Genomic DNA, 15,128 nt, shown 5'->3' on the forward strand with positions numbered 1-15,128 from the left:
GGGGGCGAGGGAGAAGATGAGTGGAATTGATGAGTCGGGCCGTCGTCCGTGCCTCCCCTCTATACGTCAGAGTGGGTCCTACGCCGCGCCGGGTAAGGGGCGCGCCCGGTCCTCGACGGAGCCGCGCGCCCCAAACGACCCAGGCGGCGAGTAGTCGTCCTCGAACCTTCGACATGTAGTTGCCCATAGTTATCGCGCACCGGATTTTTTTAGACTGCACTCCGGCCGGCGCGACCGCCCAGTCCTCCACGATGAGCAAGGCCCCCAATGGCGCGCTCCCCGAATTCGCTATGCTGATCGACGGCACGCTCACTAAAAGCGAGGAGAAGTTTGGTGTCATCAATCCGTCCAGCGGCGAGGTGTTTGCGCACGCTCCGCACGCGACGCAGGCCCAGGTTGACGAGGCCGTCGCGGCCGCCAAGAAGGCCTTCCGTTCGTGGCAAGCGGTCCCGCTATCCGAGCGGAAGCTGGCGATGGCGAAGGTGAAGGAGGCCTACGACCAGCACCGCGACGAGCTGGCCGACCTTCTCGTTCGCGAGCAGGGCAAGCCGCTCGCGAGTGCAAAGGGGGAGGTTGCGGGGGCGGCGGGGCTGATGAAGAAGGCGATCGAGCTGACCGTGCCTCCCGAGGTCTACTCTGACACCGCCACGCGCCGGATCGAGGTGGTGCGCAAGCCGATCGGCGTCGTCGCGGCCATCACGCCGTGGAACTTTCCGATTTTCTGCTCGGTCGCCAAATTCGCGCCCGCGATCGTGCTCGGCAACACCGTCGTCTGGAAGCCGTCTCCCTTCACGCCGCTCACCGCGCTGCGTATGGGCGAGATCCTGCAGTCGGCTCTGCCGCCCGGCGTGCTCAACGTCGTGACTGGAGACGACAAGCAGCGCTTCAACGTCGGCGCACACCTGACCAGCCACGCCGGCGTGAGCAAGGTCTCTTTCACAGGGTCCGTCCCCACCGGCAAGAAGATCATGAGCGCGTGCTCGTCGGACGTCAAGCGTGTCACCCTCGAGATGGGCGGCAACGACGCGGCGATCGTGCGCAAGGACGTCGACGTCAAGGCGATGGCGCCCAAGGTCTTCAGCGGCGCCTTCAACAACTCTGGCCAGATCTGCTGCGCGGTGAAGCGCTGCTTCGTGCACGAGGACATCTTCGACGAGTTCAAGGAGGAGCTCGTGCGGTGCGCCGAGAAGGCAACGTTCGGGGACGGCTTCGAGGTTGGCGTCGAGTACGGCCCTCTCAACAACAAGATGCAGCTGGACAAGGTGAGCGCGCTGGTGGAGGACGCAAGGGCGCAGGGCTGCGAGGTGCTGTGCGGCGGAGGCAGGCGCGAGGGGTCGCGGGGCTTCTTCTACGAGCCCACCATCGTCTCCAACATCAAGGAGGGCGTCCGGCTCTTTGACGAGGCACAGATGAGACAGACATCCGACAGTCACACGCTGAGACGAGATGGGATTTAGGAACATGCACATGCACATGCACATGCACATGCACATGCACATGCACATGGACATGGACATGGACATGGACATGGCACATGGCACATGGCACATGGCACATGGCACATGGCACATGGCACATGGCACATGGCACATGGCACATGGCACATGGCACATGGCACATGGCACATGGCACATGGCACATGGCACATGGCACATGGCACATGGCACATGGCACATGGCACATGGCACATGGCACATGGCACATGGCACATGGCACATGGCACATGGCACATGGCACATGGCACATGGCACATGGCACATGGCACATGGCACATGGCACATGGCACATGGCACATGGCACATGGCACATGGCACATGGCACATGGCACATGGCACATGGCACATGGCACATGGCACATGGCACATGGCACATGGCACATGGCACATGGCACATGGCACATGGCACATGGCACATGGCACATGGCACATGGCACATGGCACATGGCACATGGCACATGGCACATGGCACATGGCACATGGCACATGGCACATGGCACATGGCACATGGCACATGGCACATGGCACATGGCACATGGCACATGGCACATGGCACATGGCACATGGCACATGGCACATGGCACATGGCACATGGCACATGGCACATGGCACATGGCACATGGCACATGGCACATGGCACATGGCACATGGCACATGGCACATGGCACATGGCACATGGCACATGGCACATGGCACATGGCACATGGCACATGGCACATGGCACATGGCACATGGCACATGGCACATGGCACATGCACATGGCACATGGCACATGGCACATGGCACATGGCACATGGCACATGGCACATGGCACATGGCACATGGCACATGGCACATGGCACATGGCACATGGCACATGGCACATGGCACATGGCACATGGCACATGGCACATGGCACATGGCACATGGCACATGGCACATGGCACATGGCACATGGCACATGGCACATGGCACATGGCACATGGCACATGGCACATGGCACATGGCACATGGCACATGGCACATGGCACATGGCACATGGCACATGGCACATGGCACATGGCACATGGCACATGGCACATGGCACATGGCACATGGCACATGGCACATGGCACATGGCACATGGCACATGGCACATGGCACATGGCACATGGCACATGGCACATGGCACATGGCACATGGACATGGACATGGACATGGACATGGACATGGCATGCACGTGCACATGCACATGCTGCATGCACATGCACATGCACATGCTACATGTTGTGTCCCCGCCCTGCACGATCTTGGCGTGAGGGACCTTCAATCCGCCCCCCTCACCACCCCTCGTCGCTGCCCGACACAGGAGCAGTTTGGGCCGGTGATGCCAATCACGCCGTACAAGTGACGATCACGAGCCGCCTTTTCGGTCGGACAGGTCCACGACACGTCCACGACATGTCCGAGGCACGTCCAATAGGTCCGACGAGGAGGCCGTCGCGCGTGCAAACGACTCGGAGTATGGGCTCGGCGGCTCGGTGTGGACCAGCGACTTTGCGACTGGCAACGCGCTCGCCTCCAAGCTGCTCGCCGGCACGGTCTGGGTCAACCAGCACACCGACCTGACCGAGGCGCCCTTTGGCGGCTTCAAGCAGTCCGGGCTCGGCCGCGAGTTTGGCAGCTTCAACGTGGCGTCCTTTACGGAGGTGCAGACCCTCTCGCTCGCCAAGCAGGACGTGTAGCGGGCCGGAGGGGCTGCGAGAGGGAGAGGCGAGCAGGGCACTCTGGCGCCAGGCCAAGACCACGCTGGAGCGGCCGTGAAGTTCGGCACCGAAAAGAGCGCGGAAGCTCAGCGTACTCATTAGCAAATGCCAAATCCGCCTCACTCTCACGCTGTCCGAGTCAGGCCGTCCTTCCGCCCTTCCACTTATTTAATACAGAAGTGTGGGTCTTGCCCCCTGGGTGCTGCTGCTGGGGGCTCGTTGTGCGAGTATTATGGGCCACGATGTCTCAAATAACAAATATGAGGGGTTTTGACTCCTACCAGCTCCTGACGCTATCCCTGGCAGCTCTAATGGCCAGGATCAGTAGTGTTGTGATAGAGGGTGCCCATACTAGCGCAGGAGCTGCCACACTCGCCCGGACCGTCCCCTTCTGGGGCCGGTTCCGCAGCCCGCGAGAGCCGACCGCGGGGCTGTGCCGCGGGTGCCTACTGCCGAGTGCCACAAACACTGCGCCGTCCCGCCATCACCTACAGGCTGTCTTGTGTGATGGTTGGGATGTCCAAACGCCACCATCTTGGCTCTTGCGACCTCAAACCCGCGAGCTGTATGGGTGGTCCTGACGTCGACAGACGCCCGATGATCACGGTGAAGCTGAGCCGGAACGCGTCGACACGTCTCGTCTGAGCCCGTGGCGGTCGCCGGCTGAGTCGCCGTACACGGGCCGGTACCTCAGGCGTCACCTCCGCAGCCTCAGGTCTCACACTCCATCACCTCCGACGGGACGCCTTCGATGGCACGCTCGGCGGCGACTTTGTTGCAGCCCCACAGCGAGCGCGGCGTCGAGCCTACTCACTCCAGTTGGATACACGCACTCCCTGGGACCCAGGGAGTGCGTGTATCCAGCTCGCGGTGCGTCCCGGCAGCCCGCGCTGGCTGCGGAGCTGCCACAAACTCGAGACAGGCTTTTTGGGACATTTTCGACGCTTTTGGCCCATACTCGCACAACATGCCTGGGTCCCAATACGTCCCCCCTGAGAGAGACTCAACTCTGTTTGTTAAATGAACTCGGGGGCACAGGACGCGGTACAAACGCGGTACACCAAAAGGCACGGGCTGCCTGCACGGCGTTCACTCGAACGCCATGCACATGGCGCGGAGCAGCATCGGGTTGGTGTCGAACCCGAGCGGGTCCTCCTCCCAGTCCCGGTGCCCACCCTCCGCGTCATCCTGCTCATCGTGCGCGTCGAGCACCCTGACGAGGCACAGGATCGTCCCCTTGGGAACGCCTGCCCCTCGCGCGCGCGGGAACTCTCCCTGCACCGCCATCACGAACTTCTCGCGTGCAGGTTGGCGTGGGCCTCGCAGGCGGCGCCGAGGTCGCCGTGCAGCTTCTGTCAGAGCACCTGCGGCGCAACCCGGGCCACGCCGTCGCCTCGGACGACAAGAAGAACGGCTTCAACTCCATCTCACGAGAGGCCATCTTTGCTGGCCTGCGCCGCTGGTACCCCGAGCTCATCCCCACGGTGGCGCTGTGGTACAAGGTCCCCCGCCGTCTCTTCCTCTTCAACGAGGAGGCGCGGGACGGCGACGGCAATGTCTTCATGTCGGCCGAGGGATGCGCGCAGGGGGACCCGCTCGGACCGTTCCTCTTCGCCATCGGCTACCACTGGACGCTCCTCGAGATGCAAGTGCGCAACCCGTCCGCCCTCATTTTAGCCTACCTTGATGACACCTACGTCGCGGACGCGCCGAGGCCCGCGCTCGAGGCGATGCTCGAAGGCGACGCCCTTGCTCAGAAGTGGAGCAGGGTGGAGAGCAACGTCAGCAAGCGTCAGATCTGGGCTCCCGACCCCGCGTCGCTCGAGGCGGTGCGCGACTACCCGAGCGTGAGGGGCACGCCGGCGGCGCCTCCCGACGGCAAGTACGCGGGCGGCACCCTGCGAGGCATCCGCGTGCTCGGGGCGTACCTCGGCGATGACGAATGGCGGAAGAAGGAGCTCGTGGCGAGAGTCGAGAGGGCGCTCAAGCCGCTAGAGGGCATCCTCAAGCTGCGCGACACGAAGGAGATCCACACGGCGCAGCAGGTGATGCAGGTCCTGCTGCGCTTCTGCAGCAACACGACGCTCACCTTCTTCCTTCGCGCCATGCCGCCGTCGGTCACCCTCCCGGCAGCGGAGAGGCACGACGAGCTGATTGACACGGCGCTATACAAGCTCGTCGGCGGGGCGCGGGTCGGCGCCGCCGGCACACGCTGGGAGCGCGCGCGCAAGCAGGCGCGCCTGCCCGTCAAGATGGGCGGCATGGGCCTCACCAGCGCCGTCGACATTCGCGAGCCGGCGTGGATTGGCACGTGGGCGCTCGTCGCTGGGCCCATGCGCCAGCTGCATGCTCCTTTCCGCGACCTTGACGTGAGCAAGGCGCCGGGCTCCGATTTCGACGAGCTGCGGGCGGCGCATGACAGGCTCAAGAAGGAGCACGGCGAGATCACGGCGACGTGGAAGGAGTGGGACGACAAGACGGAGGCGGAGTACTTTGACCTGGTCGGTGGCACGACGGGCAGGCCCCCGGAAGTCGAGGTGGAGCCGTGGGACGAGCCCGACGAGGGCGAGAAGCTGCGCGCCTCCGCGCGGCCGCCGGAGCCGGCTACGAGGGTGGCGCTCTCGCGCTTCCGTCCGCATACTCTCGTCCAGGCCAAGGAGCTGCTGCCCCTCGCCGAGTTCACGTCCAAGCACGAGTTCCTACACCAGGCGCAGCGGCGCTTCACGACGGTGGTCCACAACAGGAACTGGCGCGACCTCGCCCTCGAGCTAAGGCAGGAGGGCTCCAAGGGATCGCGGTCCGCTCCTCGCGGCAAGAAGGGCAAGGCGCAGGCCAAGGGCAGGGAGCGGGCGAGGCATGCGGCTTGGCGGGAGGCAGTCCGCTTCGTGGCGGTGAGCCAGGATGGCGCCGGCGCCTTCCTCAACGCCATCCCAATGCGGGATGACATGCGAATGGAGACTTGGGCGATGCGTCTTTCGGTGCAGCGCCGCCTGGGTCTCCCCCTCGACGTGGCCTGCCAGGCCGCGGCGGCGGGCAAGAAGACTCGGAATGGGAAGACCCACGACGAGTATGGCGACGCTGCTGTCAACGTACCGCAGCAGGGCCACAACACCAGACACAAGTACACGCTTCGACGCCTCATCCTCGCCCTACGCGCCGCGTGGGGCACCGCTGTGCGAATGGAGCCGAAAGCCCACCTCGGTCAGAGTTACAACAAACAACCCGACGTGGACGCGGACAACATTGGCTCGCACGGCACGCACTATTGCGGAGACGTCAAGGTCGTCTGTTCCCTCAGCAGCAGCGGGGAGCACGGTCGGAAGGGCGCTTTTGTCGCTTTCGGCAACACTGAATCATTCTACCGGAACATGGTCATGGGGCATGGGCCCTACTGCGAGGAGGGAGAGGGAGGTGGGGGGCAGGGAGAGGGGGGGGGAGAGGAGGAGGGGGGGGGGAGGGGGAGGGGTACGGGGGGGGCGGCATGGAGGGGGAGAGGAAGAGCAAGGGCGAGAGAGGGCAAGGGACTGGGCGCTGGCATACCAGGGGGGGCAGGGTGGTGGGCGGCGACCGCCGCATACCGTCCTACGGCGGGGACTATCGCTACGCCAGGGAAGACAAGGGCGTCGAAGTGCAGCTGCTGCTGTTCGAATCGTTCGGCGGGTTCGGAAAGGGGGTCCGTGAGATCCTCCGGAGAGCGGCGGACGTGCTACAGAACAAGCTGACGCGGGCCCAGTACCTCGATGAGGTGACTTGGACCACCAAGAGCTGGCTGGGGCTGCAGAAGCAGCGCATCTCAGTCGTTCTTCACACGGCCATCGCAGAGCAGGTCGTGAATGAGCTTGCCTGTGGCGGGGGTGGGCGGGTGCACGGAGCTAAGTGCCTCGCCACCCTCGCAGGAGTCGCTTAGGCGGCTCCCGTGGTGTACCTGTGTTCGTGCCAGTGCGCGCCAGTCCCGTGCCCAGTGTTGTGCGAGGGAGTTTTGTTGTAAGATTCTTTTCCTCGGTGTGCCGGTGATAGTACTAGCACGCGCCAGTTCGCACCTGTGTCGAGCCTGTCTGCTGTGAGAGAGAGTTGTTTTGTTTAAATTCTTTTCCTCGCGATGTCCACCCCGCCGCGCCGCCGCTCGCGCCGCCTCGCCGCCGGCGCCACCGCCGCGGCCTCGCCAAGTACGCCGCCACCCACCCACCTCCTCGACCTCCCCACGGAGCTCCTCTCGCGCGCCCTCTCCCGCTGCGACAGCCCCGCCGACATCGCTCGCGTCGCGGCCGTCTCGCTGCTCTTCCACGCCTCGCTGGCGCTGGAGGGCATCCGCTTGTGGGCGCAAGAGCGCGGCTTCGAGCTGCCGGCGCAGCCAGAGGACGAGGGCTGCGCCGTGCGGTGGCTGTGCTTCGCTGCGCTGCTGCGCGAGTCCAACCCGCCGGCGAGGGCGGCGGGAGGCCGTCTGCACAGCGTCTTCATCGACGGCGAGGGGCGGCTCTTGTCATGCGGGACGGCTGAGAGCTGGACGCCAGGACTGCTCGGGCACGGTGAGGGCGTGACGCAGCTCAACACGCCGACACGCCTCCCTTCCCCGCTGGGCGGCGAGCGTGCCGTGAGCGTGTCGGCGGGAGCTGCGCATAGCCTCGCCCTCGCCACCGACGGCAGCGTCTGGAGCTGGGGCTTGGGAGCTTGTGGCCAGCTGGGCCACAGCGACGAGCAGGACCACCTGCTGCCGAATAAGATCGATGCCTTCTCGTGCCAGAGCGTCGTCGCCGTGTCGGCTGGCTTCGGTCACAGCCTCGCCCGCATCGCCGACGGCAGCGTCTGGAGCTGGGGCTATGGAGCCTATGGCCAGTTGGGCCACGGCGACGAGCAGAACCAGCTGCTGCCCAAGAAGATCGAGGCCTTAGCTGACCAGCGCACCGTCGCTGTCGAGCCTGGATACTTCCACAGCCTCGCCCTCACCGCCGACGGCGCCCTCTGGAGCTGGGGCGGTGGAGCCTGTGGCCGGTTAGGCCACGGCGACGAGCAGAACCAGCTGCTGCCCAAGAAGATCGAGGCCTTGACTGGCCAGCGCGTCGTCGCGGTGTCGGGTGGAGAGTACCATAGCCTCGCCGTCACCGCCGACGGCTCCGTCTGGAGCTGGGGCAATGGAGCCTTCGGCCGGTTGGGCCACGGCGACTATCAGAACCAGTTGCTGCCCAAGCTGATCGAGGCCTTTGCTAGGCAGCGCGTCGTCGCTGTGTCGGCTGGCTTGGGTCACAGCCTCGCCCTCACCGCCGACGGCGCTGTCTGGAGCTGGGGCTATGGAGGCGAAGGCCAGCTGGGCCACGGCGATGAGCAGAGGCAGCAGCTGCCGAAGAAGGTCGAAGCCTTTGCGGGCCGGCGCACCGTCACTGTGTCGGCTGGAGGCCACCACAGCCTCGCCCGCACCGCCGATGGCGCCGTCCTTACCTGGGGCGTGGGCGAAGGCGGCTTCTTAGGCCACGGAGAGGACTTGTCCAACCAGCTGCTGCCCAAGAAGATCGAGGCGTGGGTGCAGGGGCAGTGAGAAATTTGCGCAGTTGGACAAGGAGGGGATTCGGCTTCTCGCGGCGCTCTCAACGAGGAGAGGTTTCGGTTCGGCGTCACGGCGGGGCCGAGCCCGAGTTTCGGCGGCGGTACCCAGAGTCGCCGGTGCTGCCGGCGACGTACGCGGTTGTCGGTAGGGAGTACGCGGGTGTGTGAAATTACGCACGCGTGCAGGCAGTGTATTGAGTATAGGAGCATTTTGCTTTTTGATGCTGTGGGGAGAGAGAGAGTACTTGACGTGGGGAGAGAGCACCCATTCTTGTTGCATCCTCGACCGCACAGTCCTACTCGATCGCTGTCTCAGCGTGTTGAAGCTCTTGAGCCCTCGAGTGGTCAGAACTAAATAAGGGTGTTTTTTTCGTATAACGTAATAATATCAGCTGATGCGGAGCCTCGCGATTCCGGATTCGGAGGACACCGACCCTTTTCGTAATTCGTTCGACAGGCAGGCGGCCCCCGCCGTAACTCAGAAAAGAACGTAGTACTGGGGGGGGGGGGGGGGCATGACTCAAGCACTGAGTGCATGACGCGCGCGCGCGGCCGCGGCCAGTGGCACGTCGCCGGCAGGCAGAAGTGCACGCGGAAACACGTCACGGAATGTATCTGAACAATGAGAGGCCCTGCTGTTCGAAATATTGGCGGCCAACTAAGTCCTGAATGCGGCGTAGAATGGCGGGATCGGCCACGATTGGAAAGCCAAGCCGATTGCATTCATCTCGCACGTGCTGCTGCATTTCGGCAAGGCTTGTGTAGGGCACATCCACGCCAGCGGTGATTGCGTGCTTCTGCTTCAGGAAGCGCACGAGAGCAGCGTCCAGAAAATGCTGGCCCGAGCGGTCCAGAAAATACAATCGGCGTTCCTCGTGAAGCTGGATGCAATGTGTGCAGCGGCAGGAAGGGCGATGTTTGTACCAGATAGCATACTCGACCAGCGTTTGCGACTCCTTGTACACGATGTACTCAGGGTGCTCCACGCAGCCGCCGCCCGTTGTCGTGAGCGCAATGACTGACGAGAGCGCGCCGCGGCCGTCGGGCCGCTCGGGCGGGCGAAGAGAGCGCCGCATGGGCTCTGGGCAAAGGTAGGCCTCGCCGAGGCACGCGCGTACAACAAGAATGCAGCGCTCACCTGCGGCATTTGGCTTCGTGTAGATGTCACTCTTGGACGAATTGGTGGCAAGGTAGATCCCAGAGCCAAATAATTTGCCGAAGTGTTCGCCAGCGTAGCGCGGGTCAAGACCCTGCATGAGCAGGCGCGACTCGACGAGATCTGAAGGCGCGCCGTGGTACATGAGGAATTCGTTCATGGACAGCCCATCGAAACTGCTCACCTCGAGCGCGTCGACTGTCAGGCTCGTGACGGCACGTTGGCAAAGACCGGCTATGTCCTGGACCTCGGCAAGGTACTTCTCCTGCAGCCGGGGGGCTTTCACGCGGAGGATGCGAAGGACGTCAAATTGCGGTGGGTCACGATGCGGGTCGCCCGGCTCAGGGCCACGGTGGCTCGCCGTCGTACGTTGAAACTCACGGGCCAGGTGCTCGTAAATTGGGTCATCACTGGCTAGCTGTTCGGTTCCCGTTTGCGAGTATCGGGAATAATGGGGCAGCCTGCTCATGCTGGAGCGCACGCACTCGCGCAGTTTCGAAGATGTCTCGTCGTGGAGCTGCTGTTGTCCCTGATCGCCTGAAGCTCGTCGCTTGGCGGCCATGTCAAAGGCCCCGCCCAACACCACGTTGCCTGCGATCGCGCCTGGCCCTGCCCTGCCCGCCCGCCAACGAGGCTCTTCACATAAACGCACAACTCTTCACAGCCTTCTCGAGGTTCTCGAGGTGGATATCCTTTGGCCGCGTTGGGTAGCGAGGATTGGTGTAACCCCAGTGTAACCCGAGCCACGGAGGCGTGTTTTCTGGCGGCCGACCGTCAGTGCACGGAGTTGCCCCTTCTCCGACTGCCCCGGCTAGTTCACGGGTTTCGCGGGAGTGACCCCATGCGTCAAACCCGAGACCTAGCGCGGGTGGGTTGGAGGGGGCTCGCCCCGCTCCTCCCCATCGGGCCGCATGAGCGGCCGCGCCCGCAGATTCGTTTCTCGCGCCTGGGTCAGGCGCGCGCGGGGCATCCCCCGGGTCGCTCGACCAGCGATCCGAAGAGTGGCCGCTATGTCAAGGTACAAGGAAAGAGCGGGGCCCTCGGGGTGCGCCTCGTCCGGCCCCCTCCGAGGGGGGAAGGGAATGGCGGGGTCCCCTCGGGCGCCTCAGTTCGGCCCTCCCGAGGGGGGGGGGGGGGAGCAAGGGGGTGGGGGGATCGGGGCGGTGGGGAGGGTCTCGGATTTCGCGGGTCTAATAGTTGCCTTTCGGGCTCTCTGCGTGCTCTCGTGGGTCCCGACAGCGGGTGAATTGCGGCGAAGACTTGGGTTGGCGGTGGGCTGGCTGTGCGGCTGTGGGGCGGCTGGCACCAGAGCGCGAAGAACGAGGCCGTTTTGAGCGTCTCAAACACGCCATCGCTCTCCTTGGCCTCGGCCGCGTCGGCCATGAAGATTGCCGGCGCACGCGGCGCCAGCCGAGCGGCGGTCGGAAGCGCGACGGCGGCGCGCTGCGGTGCAACGCGCAGGTGGTGGCGCGGTGCCTCGTTCGCCGCTTATGATGTAGAGTTTGTTGTACTCCCTTAATGTAGGTAAACGAAAAAAGTAGCGGCCAATTCGTCCACGTACGGCCTAGTGAGTGGTTGGGGTGGCCTCAGGCATCCCCAAGGGAGCCTCTGCGGTGCCACATAAGCAGCTTAGTGATTGTCGAGACTTTAAAGGATTCGTTTGAAGATCTCGCAAACAAGGCAGACACTACTATGGTCACCAGTAAACGAAAATTCGACTTTGAGGGATAATATCTCAAAAGACTGGGTGAGAGCAAGCATTATTATTGCATATTAGGCCGCATAAGGTCAGACTTGACCCCACAAGCATCAAGAACCCGATGCTCCGGCTCGACTGTGCCGGCACACTGCCTCCTCGCGCACGCTGCTAGCAGGCCGTTGCGGCCCGTGGTGCACCAGAGAGAGAGGTCGACGCGTTGCCCCCGCTGGCGACCCCGCGCGGCTCAGGCCGGCCAGAAGGTGTGTGGTGACGGCACCGTGGCAGGAGTGCGGAGATGAGCTCGCCGAACGCGAGCAGCAGATGGCCAAAGTGTGCCAGCGCGAGAGCCTCGCGAGCGGGCGCAGAAGGAGCTCGCCGTGACACGATGCCGGGCGGTGGTGGTGCTCTGGCGACTGTGCACAGTGGGCAAAGTCAGGCTGCAACAGGGCAGCACGATGGTAGTGCCCTGCTGCAGCCTGGCCTGACATGCACAGGGCGAACAGAGACACTACTATCGTCTGGCGCTCGTCACCGAACCTGGGCGAACTTCGACCGCCGCCACAGCTGGCCACGAGCACGCAGCGACAAAATGCTGACTGTACGGAAGTTGAGGCTGGTCGAGAGGAAGAGGCTGCCGTGCGAGCCGGCAGCTGGCTGGCTCGGGCGGACTGACTCCGGCGTCTTTTCGGCTTCTTCTTTCATAGAGAGGCGTGTATCTTAAGAATTCTTTCATCGTATACGCTACTTTCGTTTACCCACATTAAGGGAGTAGAGATTTCACGTTGTAGAGCGCCTCTACATCGCTCTACAACGCACCCGCTTCGTCCCGCGGCGGATGTAGAGCTCTACAGCTCTACAGCGCTCTACAGCTCTACAGCTCTACAGCGCTCTACACTCTACATCCTCTACACCCTCCCTCAGTCCCCGCTCCCGTTCCCCTGTGTCCCTGATCGTCCTTACAAGATCCTGCTCGTGCAGGTGGGGACCCTGTCCTTCTCCCACCCCTCGTTTGGCGTGCCCGTTATTTATTTATTTATTTATTTATTGGATTGTCATCCCTCCCTTGGGTTGTCCGTTTTCTTTCTTTTTTCTGTTAGTGCCAGTGCGCGCCAGTCCCGTGCCCAGTGTTGTGCGAGGGAGTTTTGTTGTAAAATTCTTTTTTCCCTTGGATTGAGTCTTCTTTTCTTTCTTTCGGCTGCACGCCGTGTTTTCTTTCAGGGCACACTCTGGTGGTGCAGCGCACTCTGCGCAGCGCCACCGGCGGTGCGTCGGAGTGGCGGCCGCCACTCGCGTGGTGCGTTGCGGCCTCCGACCGCGGAGAGCCCCCGTCACCACCGGCGGCCGCCTCAACTCCCCGAGCGGGGCCGGCATACCACGGCACGCACGGCATTTCCTGCGCCAGCGCAGGGCCACAGCCCCTGGGCTAGCTGTTGGCGTATACCCACCTCAAGGCCGGCGCGCACGCGCCGGCGATGGACAACGCCACCGGCTCAAGGGCTCGCACTCTCCTCACCACCGCGCGCGCGTTGCAGCAGGAGTACCGCATGAACAAAGAAGAGGCGACGGGAGGAACCGGCGGAGGATGCAGTGACGTGACACACACACACACACACACACACACACACACACACACACACACACACACACACACACACACACACACACACACACACACACACACACACACACACACACACACACACACACACACACACACACACACACACACACACCGCTCACCCACGCGCACTGGGCCTTGCACTTTGAATGCCGTGGGGCTCCTGTCGTCAGACGTGGAGACGCGAGGGTTGCCCCCCCTTGCCCCACCACCTCGTGTGTGTGGAGAAGTTTACCTTACCTTACCTTACCTACCGCATGCCGCAGTGCGACACTTGCTTCTCCCGTCTCTGCGATCGGCCTCCCTTCATCGTGAACTCGGTGATCGTGTGGGCTAGGAGGACGCGGCCAGCACCGCGCCGGATCTCTTCTGAGAGCCGGCGCGGATCGCGGATGCGACTCAAGGCTCCGCCGGCGGATCTGTGGCCTGGCGCCTGCCAGACTGCGGGTCCAAACACCCCGGCGCTCGCGCGCGCCACCGCCCCCGGCGCGGGGTGGGATATCAGTTCGTGAGTTCTGTGTCCCCGTCCCTGTGCTCCACCTTCTTCTCCCGTGTCAGTCCCTGAGAACCCCACTATACAGCGCCACCTCGTGAGCTGTTCTGTGCTGTGTGTCCAGCAGTCCGGACCCGGTGCTACGGCCGGTGACAGTGTGCCTCGTGTCGGCTCCCGAGCCAATCGTGTGCAGCGTGTGTGTGCGTGTGGGCCCGTCCTCCATGCTTGGAGGTGTGTAAGACTGACTGACTGACTGACTTGTAGAGGTCATCTGCGGTCCGATCCGAGCTCGAAAACCAGAAACCGAGAGAGATTTTTCGAATACAAACAACATGTACCAGACAACTCTAACACTCACAGCGGAGGGCTGGCGAAAAATAAAGAACGCGCGCCATAATGGACGTGTGGCTGTCTGCGTGGCGAAAACTCGCTCTCGAGAGCCGCGAGAGGGCGGCGCTCTGCAGTGAGCGGTGCCGCCCGATGAGTGTGTAAAGACGTTCATTTGATCTCATAAAAGACACGGAGCGCGCCTCGCACGGAAATGGCATGAGGTGAAGCCCACAGCGACCGCGCTCAACAGCCTCTCTCACCGGCAGATTTCGCCCGCGCGGCAGACCGCACTTTCATCGGTTCGCGCGTTCTCGCCGGACGGACGTTCGCCGGCAGGCCGCGAGGGCATCTGCCGGCGCTCGTCTGCCAAAGTGGCGCCAGAGTGGAGAACTGGAGGCTGCATATTCAACTGGCCTAGGCGGCCATCGCGCGGTCTACCGTTCGGCGGCTGAAAAAGGGGTAGACGCGTCTACCGCGGTCTACCAAGTCTACCGGTAGACTGGGGTCGTAGGTTCATTACGGTCTACCGGTAGACTGCCGGTAGACTCGTCTACCAAATGGTGTACCGTCTACCCGGTCTACCGGTAGACGGTAGACGGGCCACCCCTCAGGGGTGGGGAGGACGGCACGCCGCCACCACACAGGGATTTAAGGAAGAAAACAAAGAAAGAACGTTGACAGCGCAAACGAGGGATGGGGGAGGAGGACGGGTCCCCACCTGCACGAGCAGGATTTTGGAAGGACGATCAGTTGGAAGGACGATCAGGGGCACAGGTGGGGCTCTCTTGCTCCTGACAAGGGACACGACAGGCTCGCAGCGCGGTGCACGGTGGGCTCCCAACTCCACTGGCGGTCTCATCTCAGTCTAGCGACCTGCCTCCAGCAGGGATTTAGAGATCTCTCTTCTTGGGATTTAAGGACACAAGGCATGCGAGAGAGGCGGCCAAATTCTCCCTGTCACGGCGCCTCTCTCGCAAACCCAGTAGTTAAAAACCAGAGTCGTGTGTCGCGCGCTTGTCCGCGCCAGTCCGCGCCCTTGTCGTGCCAGTGTGCTGTGAGAGAGCTTGTATTTGG

The 15,128-nt window shown here is 63.2% G+C and overlaps 2 protein-coding genes across 2 annotated transcripts; one reads left to right on the forward strand and one right to left on the reverse strand.

The window, feature by feature from the left end:
- The first annotated feature begins 278 nt into the window (after positions 1-278).
- Positions 279-3,412, forward strand: ALDH6 (putative aldehyde dehydrogenase). The gene is made up of 3 exons (XM_005794554.1): positions 279-1,385; positions 2,806-2,861; positions 2,938-3,412. The coding sequence occupies exons 1-3, from the start codon at positions 291-293 to the stop codon at positions 3,197-3,199; spliced, it is 1,413 nt and encodes a 470-aa protein (XP_005794611.1). The 5' UTR covers positions 279-290; the 3' UTR covers positions 3,200-3,412.
- A 5,948-nt stretch (positions 3,413-9,360) lies between these two features.
- Positions 9,361-11,297, reverse strand: EMIHUDRAFT_193771 (hypothetical protein; the record flags this gene model as incomplete). The annotated part of the gene is made up of 4 exons (XM_005793856.1): positions 9,361-9,423; positions 9,493-10,505; positions 10,902-10,978; positions 11,221-11,297. 4 exons carry the CDS (start codon positions 11,295-11,297, stop codon positions 9,361-9,363), a joined length of 1,230 nt encoding a protein of 409 aa, XP_005793913.1.
- Between the last annotated feature and the right edge of the window lie 3,831 nt (positions 11,298-15,128).

This window comes from Emiliania huxleyi (genome assembly GCF_000372725.1).
Source record: "Emiliania huxleyi CCMP1516 unplaced genomic scaffold EMIHUscaffold_1, whole genome shotgun sequence".
Lineage (NCBI taxonomy): Eukaryota > Haptophyta > Isochrysidales > Noelaerhabdaceae > Emiliania > Emiliania huxleyi.

Bases quoted from the DNA above. Each gene is read 5' to 3' on its own strand.
- ALDH6 (XM_005794554.1), top strand. From the start codon at position 291: ATGCTGATCGACGGCACGCTCACTAAAAGCGAGGAGAAGTTTGGTGTC. The intron at 1,386-2,805 runs GTCCGGCTCTTT...CTCACCACCCCT, and splicing joins TCTCCAACATCAAGGAGGGC to CGTCGCTGCCCGACACAGGA. The intron at 2,862-2,937 runs GTGACGATCACG...CACGTCCAATAG, and splicing joins ATGCCAATCACGCCGTACAA to GTCCGACGAGGAGGCCGTCG.